This window comes from Vidua chalybeata, chromosome Z, assembly GCF_026979565.1.
Source record: "Vidua chalybeata isolate OUT-0048 chromosome Z, bVidCha1 merged haplotype, whole genome shotgun sequence".
Taxonomy (NCBI): Eukaryota; Metazoa; Chordata; class Aves; order Passeriformes; family Viduidae; genus Vidua; species Vidua chalybeata.
In genome coordinates this window covers 45,300,411-45,323,179 of record NC_071570.1, presented here as the reverse complement: position 1 = coordinate 45,323,179, position 22,769 = coordinate 45,300,411, and the positions used below count along the sequence as shown (strand labels likewise).

General features: G+C 39.6%; 1 protein-coding gene across 1 annotated transcript; it reads left to right on the top strand.

The window, feature by feature from the left end:
• Positions 1-9,213: 9,213 nt before the first annotated feature.
• TMEM175 (transmembrane protein 175) lies at positions 9,214-21,675 on the top strand. The gene is made up of 10 exons (XM_053931985.1): positions 9,214-10,245; positions 10,605-10,643; positions 11,701-11,798; positions 12,892-12,943; positions 13,829-13,864; positions 15,248-15,331; positions 15,968-16,132; positions 17,204-17,282; positions 18,944-19,085; positions 19,640-21,675. The coding sequence occupies exons 1-10, from the start codon at positions 10,114-10,116 to the stop codon at positions 20,301-20,303; spliced, it is 1,491 nt and encodes a 496-aa protein (XP_053787960.1). The 5' UTR covers positions 9,214-10,113; the 3' UTR covers positions 20,304-21,675.
• Positions 21,676-22,769: the final 1,094 nt, after the last annotated feature.

Genomic DNA, 22,769 nt, shown 5'->3' with positions numbered 1-22,769 from the left:
TGCCTGCAAAGGCATCTGAAATAATCCGGATAATTTCAGGAGAATTAAATACTCTTGCAGTAATTTTGGAAGAAGTATTTAAGCCAAGACCTTTCTTTTGCAGTTTTGCATTCTTCTCCTCTTTTATTTTAAATTTTGTATTGCATTTTCTCTGTGCATTACCTGTTTTGATCTGCATTTATAACTGTCAGAGGTCTGCAAGTGTTTATCCCTTCTGTACCTCCGGTGTAGACCTCTGAAATATCGTGTGTCAATTTTTGTGGATGACAAGAGGAATTGCTATCCCTACAAAAGGGTACATTATACTGAAGTCTGCTCCTGCAATTATGCACTGTCTCATTGACGTTCAGAAAAGCTTCTGCAAACATTTTCTCAGGGTCAAGCATTGGCCCCTCACCATTTTTTACAGTTACATTTCTGAAGTGCTGGTCATTCTGTTTCAGGAAAGAAGCACTGGAGAAAAAAGGTTTTACCCATACTGTCTTTAGCACCTATGATCTATTTTCCATATGAGACCTGAGTATATCAAATGCATTTGGTTTGTTAAAAGTTAATGAACAAGTTAGGGGACAAATTGGGATTGTCTCATCAGGATAACTGAACCAGTGCAAGCAATCTATGTTATTACTTCAAAACTACAAATTGAGAGAGGTAGCATATCTACAAAACCAACATGAGGTATGTGAATTAATTTTCTCCCATCATCATTAGAAAAAAAAAGCCATCCAAAATATATTCAGCCACACAGGTACACAGCTGGATCTACAAGATCATCTGTATTAGTGAGCCAGATACCCATATCGTTTGTAACAGTGTATATAATTATACATGTAATTGCCAATTGAAAATAGCATCTCTTGAGGGCCCACAGAGAAAATTAATGGAGAGGCATAACTGAATGTCCACCTTAGACTACTTATTTACTTTTACAGATAATCTGGTCAGGAAGCATACAAACATCAGGATGAAATTTTAAGTCAAAAGTAGAGTTATTCTGTATTCCAAAATGTCTGTAATTCAATGCAGGGTTTAAGTATGAACAGAATTTTAGTATGAGAACTGTAATTATCTCTCATCACAATCTAAAAGCGAGGAAAAGGGAGAAATGCTAGCAGGTAGTTTTGATGAACCATTAGGCCATCCATACTACCACACTCAAATACAAATTATAACCAAAAGCAAAGCATGAGCACTAAAAATACATGAAGCCCTTTTATAGGCTACAGTGGTCTCAATGTCTTCATGAGATTTTCTTATGGAAATGCACAGGTTGCTTCTTCATTGACATAATTTTCACAACATGATTTTCTGTACTTTTTGCATTTTATTTCTAGCATTTTCCCCAAACAAGCTAAAGGTAAACATCTAACTGCATTTCTTAATAATTTGCAAAGTAAGCCCAACAATTTAGAGGCTTGGAAAAAAAGCCAACATCACCATCTTGATAGCTGTAAATCCTGTCTTCAGCTCTTCAGCTCTTCAGTGTTGCATTATTTCCCACCTTAATCATTATCCTCATGGAATTTATTGCTACTCAAAGGTTAACAATTCTGATCAGTTCCATAAGTTATATTTCACCTTCAGTGATAAAAATGGACCATTGCTTGAAGACACAAGGACATAAGATGAAAGGCAGAAACAACATGTCGTCATAATTTCAGACCCAGAAGTCATTTGAGCAAGCAAGCATAAAATTAGAAATGCCATGTCACCTGGCCAGTTTGATGCCCTGAGGTAAACTGAGTTCTGAAGACTGAAAAATTCCTTCCCACCAATGGGTACAAGGCTCAAGCAGGAATGGCATAACCTTTAACCACTGGTAAGTTTTATTGCCTAAGTCCACCATTACAACATGCAGTGCACTGTTTTACAGCAGACAAGTGGTAGCTCAAGATATGGTGTAGAGGTGTCAGAGCTGGTAGGCTGTTCATTAGGGACAGGGTAGACGGGCTAGTATAACTGCTCTCACACTGTACAATTCCCCTCTAATGAGTAAGAATATGGATACACAAGAAAAAGTCACCACAAACCTTAGTGTTTGACACCACCCTCTATTTATCACTTTTTTTTTTTTTTTGTCTTTTCTTCTACTATGGAAAAAGTAAGAGGCAATGTTAGTTTTATTCTTAACATTAAAATGCTCCATTTCAAAGCACTACCTTTACTATAAATTTGAGTCATTACCATGTGTCTTGGAGGCCCAAACTTCCTCCAGTGACTCAGTTACCACAGCTTCTAGATAAACACTATTCAAAAAAAGCTGTATGATAGATAGCTTAATTTAGTGAGCAATTAGAGCTGAAGCATTGTCTTGCAGTTCAAGACCTGGAAAATACAATGGTTTTATACATCCTAAACTTGTAAACTTGTGTTAGTAAAAACGAGACAAATAGACATATGCAGTATTACAGCAGTATCTGGAATGCAGCTCTGATGTAAATTAAAGCTTAATATTCCAAACATTCCAGAGAATCAGTTTAAAGATCACCTATAATATACATGTGCATAAAGTGTTACTTTTTTTCATTACAGAATAAAAAAAATGAAATTGCAACACTGTTACACATGGCAACTCCACTTCTACCTGTAGACTGATCCATGCTCTTCTCAAGCAAAAGTTTAAAGTTACCTATGTCAGATTATATTGCATGCTAAACAAATAAGACAAATACTAGTCAAGCAAACAAAGACATTATTCCAAAGTCTATTCAAAATAATTAATTTGTTTTTTCTTTTCTCCATTGGGGGAGATTTCACTGAACTTTCATCACATAGCATTCTTCTATGTGAGCATCAATAAAAGAAAAATACAATCAGCATTTTTACTTACCAGAATGTCCTTCAGTAACAGATTCTTAGGTAGAAAGAAATAGTTTTTCTCTTTTTTTGACATGTTTTGATATCTTTAGCAGGCCTGCAAGTGAGAAACAGCCAAAGCAACTGGACTACATAAGAAACACAGGCAGAAGGTGAAGAGGAAAGATTAATGTCTTAATGCAAACTGCTGATGTCATTGCTCCTCCTGTTCGCTCCCCAAAGGTTCAATAGGTAAGACTGATGTGGATGGCTTCTCTAATGTACTGCTACAGAGACTTCTTTCCTAAGACTTCAGTGTGGGTAACCTCCTGAACTGTGCAGAAGTTATCATTATGAAAGAAATGTGAACATAAGTAATCCAAAGTTCAGTGCTCTTTGCATAATTCCCTGAGCCTCCATTATTACTCTTTATTCTAAGTGCTAACTAAAGAGCATTTTTAGATATTAACACAGAACACAGATTTTATTTGAATTTGTAGGGGTAAATGATGTTTTCAACTAGGCATAATATCCATACTTTTTACTCAGCTGCAGTAGTGAACTGTGCAGAAATGTATCTCTCTTTATGTGAAAACAAATGTTCAATACCGCTCCAGGTGGAAGAACTGTTCTCTCCTTCCACAATATTGTGGCTAAGTCAGGAGCTGTAGAACAAAACAGCACGCTCTGTAGAAACAGGGATGAAGACAGTGGGTTCATTACAAGTTCATTACCTTGAATTCTGAAACTGAAAGCTATACCCTAGCTCAATAAATTTTTGATTTGTTAATGTCAGGCTCTCACAATTCATTTTAAAGACTCATACTTTTTGTCTCAATGCACAGACACTAGTAGGAAGCAGATAGATGAAAGTATCCAAACTAAGCAAAGAAGGCCTGTCCATTTGGAAGCACTGTTTCCCTTTGGCTAGTTTCAGAACACAGGGCAGCAACACACCAGAGCACCTGAATACAGCAGTGTCAAAAAGCTGCCTAGGAATAACAGTTGTGTCTGAGCAACTCTACACTGCTGCTATACATTATGGTAAACTCAGCTTCTCAATCATTCATCACTTCTAAAAATGATGCTCCAAAATCTAAGCATGTTAAACAGCAGCAAGAGTGGTACTGAAACACAGGTACAACTTTGCTGACAACAGAAGGATTTACAACTGTCCATTATGAGCAAACTACATTCCTTACCAGGCCACCAGCAAATATCTCACAAGAGATGTGTGTTCATTCTGAGGACTTCAATGCTAGGAAGGGGCACGACTTCACTTCAGGAGACTTCCCAGTAGTGAGGTACATGAAGTAATGAAGGCAGAGCACTTAAACAAATGAGACACAGCCAACCCTCAAAAAAATAAAGCAAAATGATATCTCAGCTGCAATGACTATAGAAGGTACGGCCTGTGGCAATGTAAGCAGGAGCTAGTGTGCTGCAAGAGGCCAGTCACTAACAGTGATATGGAAAGTGATATGTGAAGAGGATTTAATTGAAGGGAAAAGACCATCTTCACCTTTTTTGGTTTTGTCTTGCCTTTTTTTTTTCTTTAAATCCTAGAAACAAAAGTTTTCTGCATGTAACACCAAGAAACACCAGTTCTCCGGAGAACAATGATTGCTTAAATGTTTGTGGAGAAGTGCAAGAAACAGGAAGACTTTAAACCATGTTAATAATTATCACAAATGCCCTATGAAATCCACTAGCTATTTCGTTGCCTTTCTTTAGTTTCAGAATTTATTATGATACAGTAGAAAATTATACGAGCTATGCAGAGATTTGTGTGCCTGTAAATATTACAATTATGTGTAATAAATGCATGTTGAGTTCATGTTACATCTTGACATGAAACACTTCATACAAAGCATGGAAAAGCATTCAAATGAATAATTTCAGTCTTCTCCATCAGGAATTCATGTTACACTGCATTCTAAAATGCTTGTGCTTTTTGTTCCATGTGAAAAGGTGATAGAATGGCTCATTTTGAAGGATACCTCTATCCAAGTGGATGATAAGAAGATGATTAGGAGTAGTCAGCATGGATTCACTAAAGGAAAATCATGCTTGACTAACCTGATTGCCACCTACAATGGGACAACTACCTGGATGGATGAGAGCAGTGGATATTTTCAACTGTGACTTCAGGAAGGATTTCAACACTCTCTCTCTGATATGCTCATAAGTAAGCTTAGGAAATGGAACCTGGATGATGGATGGTGAAGTGGATGGAGATCTGGCTGAATGCCAGATCCCAGACAGTTTTCAATTGGTGGCACAGGGTCTGGTTGGAAGCCTGTCACTGGTGGTGTCCCCCAAGGTTCTATGCTGGGCCCAGTGCTTCTGAGCTTGTTCACTTGGATGAAAGGGCAGATGCTTCCTTAGCAAGTTCACTGATGACATAACGTTCAGAGGAGTGCCAATACCCCAGAGAGATGTGCAGCCCTTCAGAAGGACCTTGATAAGCTGGAGGAATGAGCAGAGAGAAACTGTCTGAAGTTCAACAAAAGCAGATGCAGGAGTCCTGCACCTGGGGAGGAATAAGCCCAGGCACCAGCACAGGCTGTGGGTGACCTGCTGGAAAGCAGTTCTGTGAAAAAGGACCTGAGGTTCCTGGTCGACAACAAGCTGTCCATGAGCCAGCAGTGTGTCCCGTGGCCAAAAGGCCAATGGGGTCCTGGGATGCATTAGGAAGAGCATTGCCAGTAGGTTGAGGGAGGTGATCGTGTCCCTCTGTTCAACCCTGGTGAGGTACATCTGGAGTTCTGTGTCCAGTTCTGGGCTCCTCAGGACAAGAGAGACATGGAGCTCCTGGAGCAGGTTGAGTGGAGGGTGACAGAGATGATGAGAGGACTGGAGTATCTCTCTTAAAAGGAACTGTTGAGCCTGTTCAGCCTGGAGAAGGGAAGATTGAGAGGGGATCTTACCATTGCATAATAATATCTGAAGGGACAGTGTCAGAGGATGGATCCAAGCTCTTCTCGGTGTTGAGCAATATGATAAGATGCAATGGGCAGATACAGATGCACAGGAAGTTCCACTTGAACATGAGCAAGAACTTTTCTACTGTGCAGGTAACTGTGCACTGGAACAGGTTGTCCAGAGAGATTGTGGAGTCTCGTTCTCTGAAGATATTCATAAGCCATATGGACACAATTCTGAGTAATGTACTCTAGGGGACCCTGCTGGAGCAGAGAGGTTGGACTAGCTATCCTCCAGTGATCCTTTCCAACCTTACCTATTCTGTGATTGTATCTTACAAAATATTCTCATTCAGCAAATATTCCTTAGTAGGGTATGCTCCAATTACAACCTTGCAGGTAAAATGAAAAAAAGTACATACAAAGAAAAGTCAATTTTTCTGAGTGCTGCATCAAGATTATAGAAATATGGCAGAAAATAAACCCTCTGGCATTCCAGCTAGTCCAGGGAGATCAGAGGGGCTGGGTGCATCTGGGCTTCATTTCTGTTTGTAAACAACTAGGCACTGTAAGTCTGGTCACGTTCAGTGAGATCCCAGGTGCAGAGATAGCATGGGTTACACCAGAAATCCGGCCACATTAGCAATGCCAGATTCACGAATAGTGTGGTTCATGAATTCAATGCTGGAAGTTTGGTCGAGCTCAAAAACAATTTTCACAAACACAGATGAACCAATAGTGTGGTTTATAGAAACAATGGTGTCCTGGTTCCAGCCCACATCAGCAGGAGGGGGCATGGCCAAGAATCATTTTATTTGGTACCACTTAAGTCACTACCTGCAGTGGGGAAAAGGGACTTTCTCACTTCCAGGAAGAAGGGTATTTGGTTTCAGTGGAACAAAAAGTGTGCTGGTGTGGGGAACCTGTCATGCATTGTTCATTCTCCCAGTCTAAGTTGAGCATTTTTGCATGCAAATTACCCTATTTTCTTTATACTTTTGTTTTTACTATTATTCCTGTGAGTGTTCAGTATCATACCTTATCTCATTGCTGTTTCCAGCAAATTTGTCTTGTCTCAATTCAATTTTCACCTTTTGTGCCTTCAATTCTCAACTACATTCCCGGAGGGGAAAAAGGGAGGGGAAGCCAAGCCAACTGCATGTGGTTTGGAAGAGTCTGGGTGGGGAACCTGAGTTGGGGAGTACCATTTCTAGACCACAACAAACAGGTTGTAGATTCCTGTCACTTTGCTGGTGACAAAGGCAGTAGACCTAGAAAATATAAGTGTATAGAATATGTAAAAGTGTTCCAGGTGCTCCTGGATACATGCTCCGATGCAGCTGGAGGTAGATATCTTACTAAAGAGGTATCCTTCTTCGGGAGAAGAGCCAGCCCATAGACTGGGCTGTGATGGTATCCTGTTACTTTTGTCTTAAACAGTGGAGGAGGGCAGACACTTTATATATTAATGAGGGATATTAAGAACTACAAAGAGAAAAACTGTGGGGTTTAAGAAAAATGGAACAGAACCAGTAGTGTCACTCCTTCTTCCACTGCTGATTGCAGTGATAATGGTCATCCAGCAACAAGAGTGGTCCAGGTCTCTGCCTGGTGACCTATCACTCCCATCAGGTGGCTATCACACCCACAAAATCCCTTCATGGAATATCTCCTGGCATATCTCATGGTTTTAGGTCTCATTCCTACATTATTTGCGCCATGGCTACAGTCGCACCTTCAACTCAGCGCCTCCATCACACCTGCACATAATCAATTTTTTGGGGTATCCCTATAGGGCAACTCCTTATCTGTCTCCTGAGCACCTTCCATTTTCATCCATCCAGACATTATGTGTAGCTGATGGATCATTACACATGCTTTTACATACCTGGCTATTATTAAACATTCAATATTAAAAGAACAACAGGGTGAAACACTCTACTTAAAATTTCCACAGCAGTGAGTGATCATCTGAAAAGGGTGTCCCACCACTGATGCTCTCCATCCTTCTTCACCCATTCCAAGATACCATGTATTTCATCTGTATTATGATACACAGTGATCGGAGCCTTTTATCCATTTTTGTGGGTCTGTTTTAGCAGTTGTTGTAAATCATCATGTCATAACAACTAGAACATGTGACAGGACCTGGATAATTAAGGACACAATTCTAACAAAAATACAAGCACAAATATTCAAGTGACTACTTTTATCTCTGGTAATATTATCTACAAATGCATGTTCACAAAGGGTTCACATAGAAATACATCCTTTTCCAATATGCCCAAATATAGTATCAGAAGTTGTGATGGATGTCCATCCAGAAGTTAGTGGTCAATGGCTCAGAGTCCTGATGGACATCAGTAAAAAGAGGTGTCCCTCAGGGGTCCCTACTGGGACCAGTGTTATCCAATATCTTCATTAGTGATATAGATGAAGGGATTGTGTGCACTCTCAGCAAATTTGCAGATAACACCCAACTGAGTGATGTGGTTGACATACCTGAAGGACTGAAAGTCTTCTAAACGGACCTGGATAGGCTGGAGAAGTGGGCCCATGGGAATCTCGTGAGGTTAACAATACCAAGTGCAAGGTGCTGCACCTGAATCAGGACAATTGCAGTGGATGAGAAGCTTGACATGACCCAGCCATGGGCACTCCCAGCCCGAAAGCCAGAGGTGTCCTGGGCTGCATTCAAAGCAGTGTGGGCAGCAGGGGAGGGAGGGGATTCTGCCCTCTGCTCTGCTCTGGTGAGAGCCCACCTGGAACCCTGCATCCAGCTCTGGGGTCCCAGCACAGGAAGGACACGGACCTGTTGGAGCGAGTCCAGAGAAGGGCCACCAAGATGATTAGAGAGATGAAGCACCTCTCCTATGAGGAAAGGCTGAAAAAATTGGGATGGCTGCGCCTGAAAAAGAGAAGGCAGCCTTCCAGTACCTGAAGGGAGACTACAAGAAAGATGGAGAGTTTGGGCAAGACCATGCAGTCACAGGTCAAGAGCAAACGGCTCTAAACCAAAGGAGGGGTTCAGGTTAGGTATTAGGAAGTTCTTTACTATAAAGGTGGTGAGGCACTGGAACAGGTTGCCCAGAGAAGCTGTTGATGCCCCATCCCTGAAGTGTTCAAGGCCAGGTTGGATGGAGCTTTGAGCAATTATTTAGTGAAAGGTGTCCCTGCCCACTGCAGGGGGCTTGAAACAGTCAATCTTTAATGTCCCTTCCAACCCAAGCCATTGGGTGCAAATGCTTTGCACAAGTCCATGTAGATGATGTCAGCTCTCCCCTTAACGATCACCTCTTATAGAGGTGATCCTTCACCATTGTAGAAGGCCACCACACTTACCAGGCATGATTTGCCCTTAATGAAGCCACACTGGCTGTCACTAACCACCTCCTTATTTTCCATATGCTTTACCATAGTTTCCATGGGGATTTCAGCAGGCACAGAGGTGAGACTGACTGGCCTGTAGTTCCACAGGTCTTCATTTCACAAGATCACAGAATCACAAAATGCCGAAGGTTGGAAGGAATCTCAGCAGGTCATTTGGTCCAACCTCCCTGCTCAAGCAGGGTTATTCTAGACCCCATGGCACAGGATTGCATCCAGTTGGTTCTTGAGTATCTTCACTGAGGGACACCTAACAATCTTTCTGGGCACACTGTTCCTGTTTATGATCACCCGAAGTTCTTCTTCATACTCAGGTGCAGCTTTTCTGCTTGCTGGCTCTCATCTTATTGCTTGGCACCACAGAGAAGAGCCTATATCCATCGTCTTGGCATCAACCCATTAGATATTTATACACATTCCTGAGGTTCCCCTCTCAGTCGCCTTTTCACAAGGCTGAAGAGGCCCACCTCCTTCAGTCGTTCCTGGTAAGAGAGATGCTCCAGTCCCCCCATCATCTTTGTTGCCCTCCACTGGACCTGCTGCAGTTCCATGTCTCTCTTGTACTGAGAAGCTCAGATTTGGACACAGCATTCCAGATGTGCCTCACTAGGGCTGAACAGAGGGACAGGATCACCTCCCTCAACTGCTGACGTGCACTTCCTATTTCAAAAAGGAATTTGTTTGAGGAATACCAATTGCTTCTGTAAAAGTGATGCTTTCCTTTGCCTCTTCTGTTGATGTTTCCTGACCTGTCCTGTGTAGAACACACCGTCAGTGTCACTAGGTTCAGGATGTTGTTATGGGAAACGGAGAGGTGAACTGGAAGGCCTTTTAAAGGAGCGGTTGCTGCTTAAGCCGCTGGACCGCCAGCGTCACGACCACTCACGGACATCTACCGCATCGTTTCCGAGAGCAGCCTTCCTCCGCCCTACAGGGGCAGCGGGCGGCTCCCGCCCCTCTGAGGGCGACGGGAAGCGCCACCCCCGCCGCCGAGCGGAGCGGGGACATGTCGGCTCCGCGGACTGCGGCCCGGGAGCGCGGCCCGGGGCTGGGGCCGGAGCCGGGCAGCGGCACGCAGACAGCGCACCGGCTGCTGGCCTACAGCGACGCGCTGCTGTCCATCATCGCCACCGTAATGGTGAGCGCCCAGCGGCAGGAGGGAGGGCGGGATGGAGAAGCCTGGCGCAGCCGCGGCTGGTCCCAGCTTTCCGGGTCGCGCCCGTGCCTGTCCGGCCCGCCCGGCGGCCCCAGGGGGCCGCGGCCGCCGGTGCCGCCCGGCTCCGCGCCCGCCCTGCTGTCGCGACGTGTCGGCGGCCGTCCCGGAGCGGTGTCGGCAGTGCCGGCCGTGGCGGGCCGGGCCACGGCCCGAGAGCGGCTGTGACTTCCAGAGCTGCTCCTGGCTACGCGATCCGCGGGCACCTGAAAGTTGTGTGGTTTTAGGAAAGTGCTCAACAAGGAAAAGAACATCATGTGCTAATAAACATTTTGTTATTTCAGATTTTGCCGGTGGCTCACACAAAAATACATCCTGACCAGGTATCACGTGCCGTTTGTTTTTTCTTGTGTCCTCTCAAGTAGATTTAGCACGCCCGCTTCTTTTCGAGTTACAGGCTTTCAAAAGCAGCAACATAAAACCTAACAGAAATTTCACATAGGGCAAGGAGCTGGTGAACTTTGGGTGTAAACTTTTAGATTAAGATTTGTGTTATATGCAGATGTTGTGACATACAGACTGAATGAGCTCTATGTTGTAGGCCATAGATTATAACTAGTTACTTTTGTATGAGAGATGAACTGCCCATCTGACCAAAACATCTTTCAGAAAGGATCTGGTCTTCTTGATAATAAACCATCACTGAGAGAAGCCACTTACATAGCACAATCTGAATGCACATTTTAAAGTCAGTTCATAATAAATGTAATTAGAATAAACAATAGTGGAAAAGGAAGACTACAGAAAATAAATTAATTCTGAGAATACCCAGGAATCTTAGGAAACATTAATAATTTGAGAAAGTTTACAGGTTTTTTCTTTTTATTTTTCTTCTCTTAAAGAGACCTAAGTCTTAGTTTAAGAAGCTCAGATAAGATCTGTAATGCAGCAAATATACTATCTGAGTCTGTTTAAGTCATTGTAGTGGTATTTCCAAAATTTGCTGAGGTTAGGCCCTTTCCTTTCTCCTTTTTAACAATCGTCACATGAAACCTCTGCAATGCTTCTATTATGGAAGTCAGTGCTGTGAAAGTAAAAGAAGCATATTCTGTCCAGTCCTCTGGATGTGCATTTTTATAGTAACAGTGATGAGAGAATGCATAAATGAGTATCAAGGTGAATAGAGCATTGGGAAGCCCTTTTACAGATTGATGAGATCTGTTGATACATCAAATGCCATATTTCAGCCTACTTAACAAGTTCCTAATAAACTAATTTCTCTGCAATATACTAAAGAGATTGTTGAATGGGAACTGCATTCTTGGGAGGCATTTTCCAAGAATACATTACATTACAGAACATCTCTTTTTCAGATGTTGATAATAATTTTGTTACATAACATTTATATTTTGTTTCCTTGGGTGTCACTTTCTGTTTCAGAAATTAGGTGAAAGTGTTCAGCAACTTCTTCTAGCAAAAATTGCAGTGTACTTGATGACCTTTTTAATAGTCACAGTGGCATGGGCAGCTCATGTAAGGTAGGAATACGGTGTTTAAATTTAAAGTCAAAAGCTAGAAAGTGCAGGAGATAACCATGTCTCTGATGTATTTCTGTCTTGCTGCCAGACTTCTGATTTGTCTTTTGTTGAATAATACTAGAAAATAATTGTAAATAAATGCTACCCTTAGCAGTGAAAAGCTACTCTTACACCACTGCCATCGTCATACAGAGAAAAACAAGCATTATATATCTTTTAGAGTTTTCATCTTACCTTGAAGGCTAGATACAGACTTCTAATTCTGCTGAAAAAGCATGAATTTTTAACTTGCATGTTCCATAACAAAGGAACTGATATAGTACAGCTGGCCTAAAACTCATCTCTCTGTCTTCAGCAGTAGTTGTCACAAAGTCAATTGTAATGTTGCAGATTCTGTACTTTATAGAGCTGTGGACACTCCCACCTGCCATGTCTTGGTGGTTAAAAAGAAATTGGCATGCAGGTGTCATACTGGAACCAGGGCAGTTTTTGTCTGAATTTTGAAATTTACAAATGTCACTATGCAAGTGATTGGCTGCATTCCAACAAAGGTGTGCAACCTGTAATTCAGTATTTGAAGTGATACCTCACATCCATCCCTTTACCACAGAGCTTTTCTTTGCTTGTATAAGTAAATGCTGATAATAAAATAGTAAATACAGTCTCCAGGTTTTGTGGAGGGTGATGGGTGCTGTTCATTCTAAGTGACAGTTTTGTGAATGAGGAGTTTCATTAACAAAATCTGGGGACACTTGCAAGGAAAGTTTTTCCTTTGTGTGCTGTCTCTTCAGGAGAAATTATTCCAAGCATTAAAATTTTGAAAATACTCTGCCATTCAAATAGAAACCAGGTTCTTAATAACTACTCCATGATTGAACTTGATTGTATCTTGCTTTTAAGATTTTTCTAACTAATTACTTTCATATTTGAGCTATGAGTTTTGGTGGCACCTGGAATACTTGTATTAATTCTGTGGCAAAGGAAATTGAGTTCCCCCATACTATCATAAATGTACAATTTGTATGTAATGTTGTAAAATATATTTTGTGAGTTGGCTTGTTCATGATAACCTTACTTTGCCTTGCCTTGATAGGTTGTTTCAGGTGATAGAACATATAGATGATGTCCTGGCTCTTCTAAATCTGGTGAGTCTTGTCAGACAAGCTGAATGGTTAGCAAGCAGATACAGGTCACTTAATTGTGTCTGTGAATATCCAAAAGTTTCTACATTAAATAGCATAACTCTGACATATTTCCAAGTCAGGAAAATACAAAGATCTTTAGTTTCACTGTGACTGATTGATAAATAACTTGCTTTTAACTTGCAAATATTTTACTGTAAACCAAAAGAAGCTCTGCAGCAGGTTAGTCTGAAGTTCATCTGAGGGAACTGAGTATTTTACAATGTTGTTTTAAACTCTGTTCTCTGAAGGTATGCAACCACACAGTTATTCTAATTTTGTTAATAAAAGCAATGTTGGAGCTCCATGAGATAAAACTAGAGGAAATTATTTTAGAAGAATAGCCTAAGACATCTAATTCTTACCTGATGTAGCTTTCAAAGCAATGCGTTTCTTCATGCTTTTGTTTGTTGGGTTGAGTTTTTTAATTTTGCTTTTTTAGATGTGAAATACTTACGATCAGCTATTAATGTTCTTGACAAATCAGGAACACCTGTTTAGAAATATACCTGTGGTATATTTAGCATTGCTGCTTTAGAAAGAAGTCTCTTAAAAATCATACAAAACTTTTACCTGGTGTATTAGTAGACACAGAAAACGGTAGTGTTTTCTACAATAAGCTTGTACAATTTGCATAGAGAACATGGAAGATGTGTACAAAAGAATATGAAAGATGTGTATAAAGAACATGGAAGATGTAGTCAAAACTCAGCAACTTTAGAAATGTGGATATTTTTCATTATGCAGCACGAGCATTTGATCTCCCTGTAAAATACAAACAAACAATGCCCTCATTGAAGATGTGCTCAGAAAATACATAGTGTTTCAAAATGTTTTTTTCTGTTTTAGGCTTGTATGATGATCATAACCTTCTTGCCATATACAGTAAGTAATTTTCTAATATATGACATTTGTTTAAATTACATTGTTTGTTTCTTCCTTTATTTGGAAAGACTTTACCAAAGTATTCAGAAACCCAGGAAAGTGTTGTTATAGTATAAACACCGAATCCATTATCTTAGTTAAGTGTTGCTTCTTTAAAATTCATGAAGCTATTTTATAACTTTCAAATACTTCATGTTTTAGACCTGGCAGAAAATAGGTATTCTAGAAACAAAAATTACAGTTATGGAAAGTCATAGTATCATAGAATAGTTTGGGTTGGAAGATGCCATTGGAGGTCCTATAGTCCAACCCCTGCAAAGATCAGGAACATCTTCAGCTAGATGAAATTTCTCAAAACCCCATCCAATCTCCCCTTGTATGTCTCCAGGGACTGGGCAACTGTGCCAATGTTTTACCACCCTCAGGGTAAAAAATTTCCCATGATTTCTTTTAAAAAGGCAACTGTATTGAAGAAGGTCCAGGTTATATGATAATGATTTTGGTAAGATAAATAAAACTCCTTTGTGTTTGTGTTTCAAACTCCGCCTTATATGGCAAGGCATTTTCCTTTTGTAATTTAGCCCAAGTTTTTGGTATCACTTCTGATTTGCTCTGCAAGGTTGATTCTGGCAGCTGAGGGTTTATGTTTAAAATCTGCACAATTTTTGGTCATATGACCTCAAAAGAATATTTGCAGATGAATACTATATTAACAGAACAAAATAGTTGCATAAAATGCTTATTGACTGTAGTATGTGTAAGACAGGCACCTGTTTCTCTGCAGATATATATGTCGTACATTTAGTCTGCAAAAAATAAGGCTGTGGTCAGCAAGACTATCTTTATCAGGGAGCTGATTTTACCTTGAAGCTGAAATTATTTCTGGAAAGCTGTCCCTGTTAACTTAAACACTACACCCTGCTTTTCTTTTTTTTTTCTTTTTTTTATCTTTTTTATCCTCCCCTAAAGAAGCTGCAGAAATTAATACAGCAGGGAGCCATGGAGGTAAACAAAATTAAAGATTCAAAAAGGTATACTAATATCAAGAATTTTCACAGCTATGGTGTCATGTCAACCAAAACCAGATAAGCTTTATGCTCAGGTACAAGCCACTCAGTAGTTATTATGGAGGCATAGTGCCTGAGTGGCTAAGGTTTAGCACAGTCAATGTCAGAGCAAAACCATCTCTCCAGATGCCTTTGGTTGGGATGCCTCCATGTATTTGTGGCTAGAAATAGCATTTAATGGAATTACGATGAAATGCAAATTAATATGTAGATTTAAGAATATTTTCAATATTGAATGAAGAGTGCTTCTGTTTCTCTACTGTTATTCCTGCATTGCTTCTTAATTAAATATATGATCTTGTTGATGTTTTTACAGTTTTCCTTAATGGCCTCCTTTCCAGGGGTGCCTTTTGGCATCTTCCTATTCAGTGTCTGTGCTGTTGTCATTGGCCTTATACAGGTATTGGAGCTATCCATTTACATTTTCACTTTTACATAGGCTTTCTTTTGTAGAACTGAAATTAAGCTTCTTAAAGTGGCATAAATTGCTAAATATATTATTTATATAGCATTCTTTTTCAAAGTTATGCCCATTGATGATAATACAGTACCTGTATGTAAGCTTCACTGTGCTGTGAAGCTGTTTTATACAACTGAATAATCTGATCTCAATGTTCACAGAATTCCTTTCCGACTCTTTTTAAAAATGCCTTGGGGAAAGAACGATTGAGTTTTCCTGGTGATGTCTTTCTGGGCCATGCAGCAGTGGCTGAGGGAACACAGGCTTTCAGTCTCAAGTCCAGCAGCACTCTTCCTCTTGGTGCACTGCTTTGTTGCTTTCAGTTCCTCATTACTGAGGTCTTCATTCCTCTTCATCAAGGATCAAAGGTCATGACAGACCCTGCAGAGGAGACCAAAATCTTCACATGCAGTTTATTGTCAAATCTCAGAGTTTCTAGGACCAACTTTCCATATGGGAGTGAAGAATAAGCTTGAAGGTGTTTTGGAATGTGTTGGTTTATAGTTCTATGTCTTATGTTTGAAATCCTGCGTATATTTATATGTAATACGTTCAGTAATGCTCTTTTCCTTGCAGGCTGTGATAGTAGCATATGGATTCTATCACCCATACTTACTGAATCAACAGATACAAGAGTCTGAAAATCAGAATTTCTATAAACGTCATATCTTAAAGATTATTCTAAGAGGACCAATTTTATGCTTTTTAGCAGCCGTCTTTTCTTTGTTCTTTATTCCTTTGGTAAGTTCTCTTGGTTAACAGAAAACTTTGATGCAAAAGTTTGTATCAAAGGACTGTGTATGAAAATAGTGTTGTCTATGTTAATTATGCACACTTTCTCAATTGCTAGTTCTAGGGTATTGTTCACCATGTTGCACAAACTGAAGAAAAGTGAATGCAATTGCTGCACTAACTTAGGGTGTAAGAGCAAACAGAGAAGGGAGACCAGTTAGCTCACCTGCATCTCAAAACAAGTAGTTTTGGCTAAAGGACTGCTTTTACGTAGCCTTTTTCTCTTCTGTCTTTATTTGATGTCAGTGAGTTGCTCCTACTTACTAATAGCTTTAACTCTTTTCTGGAACCCCTACTCAGAACTGAAATCTAGTTTTTGAATGTATCCTGAGCTGCCATTCCTTTTGTTCTCTAGGAAAAGATGGATTTAACTGAATTTTGAGAAGGATTCCACAGGAATTGGCAGTATTTAAATAATCCCCAAGTTTGTGAGAAATCAGGTTGCTCTTGATGAAAGGAGCAGTTATGAATCCAAACATGAGAAGACCTAGTTTTATGTGAAAATATGTTTTCCGCTTCTTCTTCACTCTGTTCACTGTAGTTTGATTGTTTGTTTTTAATATTAACAATGGTGAAATTAGTCTCCAAGTTGCTCCTATGCTTAGAATTGTGCAAAGCCTGTGAACCACTTAGGACCCACCAATGTGTTTTTGTGACACAAATAGTAGAATCTTAGAATATCATGAATTGGAAGAACCCATGAGGATTTTGTGGGATAATTCTTCAATTTCCAAAGCAGTTATTACTGCACTTTTTGTCAGCAGAATTATTTCTCTACCTTTTTTAGTTTGCTTTATTTCCGGTACTAAATTAACTAGGAAAAAGCAGTATTTGGTTCCATGTGCAATATTCAGGAAGTGCATGAGCATTTCTACTGAGCCTTTTTCTCTTTGAAAGTCAAGATTTTTTTTTCTCAGTGTTATTAGTTCTAAGATTGAGAGTTATAGTTTCATATTAAATCTGGTAGATAATTTATATTTTGGTAACTATATTTAAACTATTCATCTTCTTCTCCAACAGTCTTATGTACTTCTTGGACTTGTAATCGTTTTTCCACATCTCACTCGATTAATTACATGGTGTAAAACCAAAATTCTTGGTGAGTAACAAAATTCCTAGGCATATGTTCAAATTAGGTTGTCAACATGTTATGCAGACAGCCCAGAACAAAGTAATTTCAGTCTGCTTTCATTTTTGGTCTTGGAACATAGTGATTTTAGGGTTTATTGATGTGCTTCTAAACAGCGTCTTCCTTAGTTTCCCATAATTATAATGAGATTTGTGTAAGGCACAACACATTTAAAGTTCAAAACCTTTCTGATTTGTCCTGATAATGTGAGTGCATGCAAACACACCTCGGTATATGAATGACAGCTGCAGGCCTTCTATCCCTTTTCCCTCCTCAAGAGGGAGCATGGAGATGGAAGAACATGAGGAAGCAAGCTCTATGCCTTTATCACTTTCTTCCCCACAATGCTGAATAGTCACACATTTTCAAACAGGCAAGCACTCCATCTGTAAATCAAATTTTCTCAGAATAGTTAACTGTTGAGGGTATTACTTCTCATTAATCTAACTGCTGTCATCTAAAGAGGTGCCTTCACATATATTATAAGTTAGCCTAAACCCATGCTTCCTTCCCTTATGTGCTTTCTACCCTTTTGTCAGGAGTAACAGTTGCACAACCATAGCAACCTGAGCTGCTCTTAAATCCTGCTGAGAAAGAGGTTGCTGTTGCTAAAATAAAAGGAGCGGGGGATATCATACAACCTACTTGGCTGAAAGGTGCAGTGTCCCTCTGAGAGTGACTACAAAACCACTGAACAGATAATGTCTTTGGAATGGACACTCCCAAGCTGGGTCAGAAGAGTAACACCTTTGTACTTCTACTGCTGCTGTTCAGACTAGTACAAGTCTGTTTCCAGTGCAAATGTGAGCATACTTTTCACTCCCCCATGTGGCAACAATAACAGGGAGGCAGAAGTGCTCTGAAAGGAAGAAGCCAGACTCTCAGAGCCTGAGAATAAACACATACAAATATTATCCATGCTTATTGTGATGGGGCCACTGTGCGTTTGCAGTCAGGTCACGTCTCTACCTCTCACCCTGTCAGATGGCTGAAATACTGCTTTATTGAATTTCTTGTGATTACACCTGCTTTGCATTCCTGTGGAACCTTAACCTTTTCTTTGTCCAGTCTGTATACCTGAGGCAGTGTATTTTGGCTAGGTAGGTAGTTCTGAGTTCACTCTTTAGAGATGTGTTCAACATTTCCTATAAAAGCTATATCTTTTGACAAAAGGCTTGAATTACTTTAAGTGAGATCATTCGATATCCCAGTTCAGCCCCCATGATTTTTTTCAAGACAGGTTTTTATTGCCATGTAGTCTAAGTTCTCCAAGCTGTCATAGAGGCCCTACAGCTGTTAGGGCTTCCTGAGGCACAGAATCTGATTTGTTTTGTTCAATTACAGCTTTGAGTCATTATTCATTTGGTGGAAATGGTTTGCCATACAGTTTAAAGGAAAGAGTTTTTTTTTTGTTGTTGTTGTTCCTGAAGCACTTGTCTTGAATGAAACATAAATTTCAGGGAGAGGCACATATGCCAAAAAAAGTGGAGTGACTGACATGTGTGGATGACTGGCATCCTTTTGTCTAAAGAAAAGTTTAGGCAGATAAGGAAAAAAGGAGGTCACAGTAGGTTGTTGAACTACCTTATTTACACTTCTTTTCATGATTAAGCCTCTGGATTTGTTTCCAGGTCAGAGAGGTGAAGAGGAGGAACATCACAGCTTAGAAACCTTCACTTTTTACCTCAGTGAGCCTCTGAGTAAGGAACGAGTAGAAGCATTCAGTGATGGGGTCTATGCCATTGTAGCAACCCTGCTCATTTTGGATATATGGTAAGGCTTTGTACTAGTTCTTACCCTTTGTCTTGTTAAATATATAAACTTCTGTCTGTGTGTAATATTTCAGGAAATAAAATTAATCAAACATTATGTTTGACTTCCAAACTCTGCAGTGGTTACTTTAAAATATGATTTTCTGGAAGGACACAGAGCACAAACCAAAGATACTTCTAACATCTACATTCCATCAGTAATGATCATCAGTGTGTGTAATATATGTTAGGGTGTAGAGTCTTGAAGAACAAAGCTTCCTTATTTGCTTAGTTATGTTTTCAGATGAAAGCTTTTTATCAATAAAAGCTGTTTAATCATTGTAGCAATTTTATTAACCCAAAGGAATACTAACCTGCATTCAGATTTCCTTTTATAAATAATTTCTTTGCAGAGCTGTTATTTGAAATGCTGTTTCTAAATTATAGATTAGAGAAGTACGGAGTGGATTCCTGTTTTTCACTACTTTCTCAAAGTAAAGCAGCATAATTCAGTCTTGCTCCAAATGTGTTTTTATAACAGTAATATGCAAAGTAAAGTAATTTTTCTCTCCACAGTGAAGACAATGTTCCTGATCCCAGAGAAGTTGAGGAGAAGTTCCATGGCAGTCTTCTTGAAGCTTTAAGTGAATATGGGCCAAATTACCTTGCTTACTTCGGCTCATTTGTTACAATTGGTCTCCTGTGGTTTGTCCATCACTCTCTTTTCCTTTATGTAACAAAAGCTACCCGATTGATGGGACTGCTCAACATACTTTCATTGGCTTTCATTGGTGGGCTTCCACTAGCTTACCAGCTGACCAGTGAATTTGCAGAAAAGTCTCATAATGAAATAGAAGCCATTCAGGTCAGCTGTGTTATCACTTTCTTTGCCAGCATATTTCAGTTTGCAATATGGACTACAGCCCTTCTCAATGAAGAGGAAACTTTGCATGCCTTTGCTAGATATGGTGGCAAGGAGCATGCCTTCATGTTTGCCAAGCTGGCTCTTTACCCTTGCGTAAGCCTGGGGGCTTTCTTTCTAACTTGTTTATTAAGTGAATTTAGCACAGCAATCTTCCATCTTATGCAGATTGTAGTCCCGTTTGCTTTTCTTGCCTTGCGCATTTTTGTTAGAATTTCTTTAACTGCCATAAAGTCTGTGATGTCTCTCTCCAGACGGAAGGTTGTATTGTTAGAAGAAGAGGAGGCATGTTTATCTTCAAATGAAGCACTGTCCTAAATTTCTGCACAGTGCGTGTGAAGTTACGAGATCAATTTCAGCTCCTCTGACTCGCATTATATTCGTGTGTGGATTATATTGATGTAAATCAAAGTCTGTATTGACCATAACTGGGGCATATTTATGTTTAAGCTGGCCATGCTCGAGACCTTTTCTCCAAAATCTGCTATTGAAAATAATGGGTAAAGAGGGAGTGCAAAGAAAAGCATATTCCCATTATTTTAGGATTGCCTTACAGGAAAAAATGCTGCTTGACATGTAACTGCAGCAGTGATCAATTAAGAAGTGTGCAGATACCCAGCAAAATGGCTGCCAAACACAGAAGTTGGTTGAGCTTCTGTGTAAGAGAATGTGAGGCATGGAAAACATGGAGACATCTGGATTTCTGGATGGTACATCATAGTAGAACATATGTGCATACAAGTTACTGGTTTCCTTTTTTAAAATTTTTTTCAATGTTAATTTTTTTCAATTTTTTTTCAATGGTCTGTTCTACATAGTCGCAAACAGGGAATAGCAGTTGGAAATCTAACTGTGTTTGAGTGGCTCTGTGTGAGTTTAGATGGGAGTTGCAATTGTGATAGCAGTCTTCCAAGCCATCTGAACACAAGTTCTGTGGCCATATCTATTATTTTTTTTAAAAATGGTGTAACAAATGAGGATTCATGTGGCTTTGCATCCAAGTTTCAACTGGCTTTGATATTTTCTGAGGGAAAAGAGCTCTGTGATTAGACGTAAGGTTTTTTTCTGTTCTGCAGAAGCTTCTCATCTGAAGTGTTTTAATTTCTCAGGCTTTTTGTGTCTGGTTTTTGTCTGTCAATGGAACACTTACATGAAGCTGGATAAGTATTGTGCTTTTCAAATCATCTAACCTTCGACTGCCCTAGAAGCCATTACATTTCCTTTTGGCAGAGCAATTAATTTGTATCTTGAATTGTCTTAGTGCCTGACAACTTTAATGCCATAATTAAAGGCATTTGGGGAATTTTGTTGTTCATCATTAAAAAAAAAAAGTGACAAAGTATGCCTGAAGAAATTATAGGTGAAAAACAAGTATCTTGTATCAGTTGAGATCAGCCTTGAAAGCACTTGTGCTTTTATTTTGAAGCACAAAATAAATGGGTATTGATTGATACCGAATATGTCATTGTGAATATTACATATGTCTTGTGAAGAGTATGTTCAGCTATACAAGGGGATTTATACCTAGTTGTGGTTAAATGACTTCCATTGTGTTGTGCATAGCAGTTTTTCTGATATTTAATAAAAGCACTTTCAGTTCTGTATGGTTTTGTTTCTAATGTGCAGCAGACACATAGTAAGTAGTGAATATGTGTATTTGTAATAAATTGCAACCAGTGAGAAAACAAAACTTCAAGCCATTTATTTCTTCTCTGTAGGTGAACTTTACGGTCTATGTCTATAATTAAAATTACGTTAGATGGGTTTTTCCTACAAGATCATCAAGGTCCCTTCCAACCTCAGCAGTTTTGTGATTTTTTTTGCAAAATAACAAAATGTTTTTAATATGATGTAAAGAAATGTTGATTCTGCTTCTCTTGGTACCTGAAGAGAATGAAATCCAAAAACTGAATCTAGCCAAGGAGTTTTATTTCAGTGTTTATAAGGATGCTTTGTATAAAGCAATATATAAATATTACAAGCCACTGTGTTGGCTCAGTAATGCTACCTGAGGACAAACATGATACAAGACTTTGTATAAACAGCTCATTCATTTAGCATCATTTTAAGTTCTTGAGAAACAAACTTCATTAATTTCAGTTTTGTCATTCTCAAGTAGGAATATCATTCCCAAATACAACTGTAACTAGTTGTTCTTGATAGAATTACTAATGACCACAGGGTTTTGTATCGATGAAAATTAAAGTGAAATACAATAATTATAATCCCAGAATCACAGAACAGATGTCATTAGAAGGGGCTTCTGAAGACCAACTACTCCAACCCTCCAATTTAAAGTAGGGTCGGGTAGATGGGTTGGTTGCAGAGGTCTGTGTCCAGTCAGACTGAGCATCTGCACAGAGACCATAACCACTTAATGACAGACTCATTCAGGTTGTAAGAGACCTTTAAGATCATCCAGTCCAGCCATTCACCCAGCAGTGCCACTGTAACGCCTAGACCACTAAACCACATCCCCTGCACCAGATCCTCATGCCTCTTGAACACCTCCAGGGATGGTGACTCCACCACCTCCCTGGCCAACCTATACCGATACCTGACCACCCTGACACTGAAAAAATATTTCCAGTTATCTGTTTTCAATGGGCTCAATAGGTTTTAATGTCCAATTACCCTTACGAGTTAAAAAAAAAAAAAATTAAAAATGATAAAAGAAAGGGTGGTTTTCTTTTGTTCCGTTTAAAAGGAATTTCCTGCTCTTCAGTCTGTGTGCATTCATCATTGAAAAACATCGATGAGATCCCCCTCGATCTTTCTCACAGA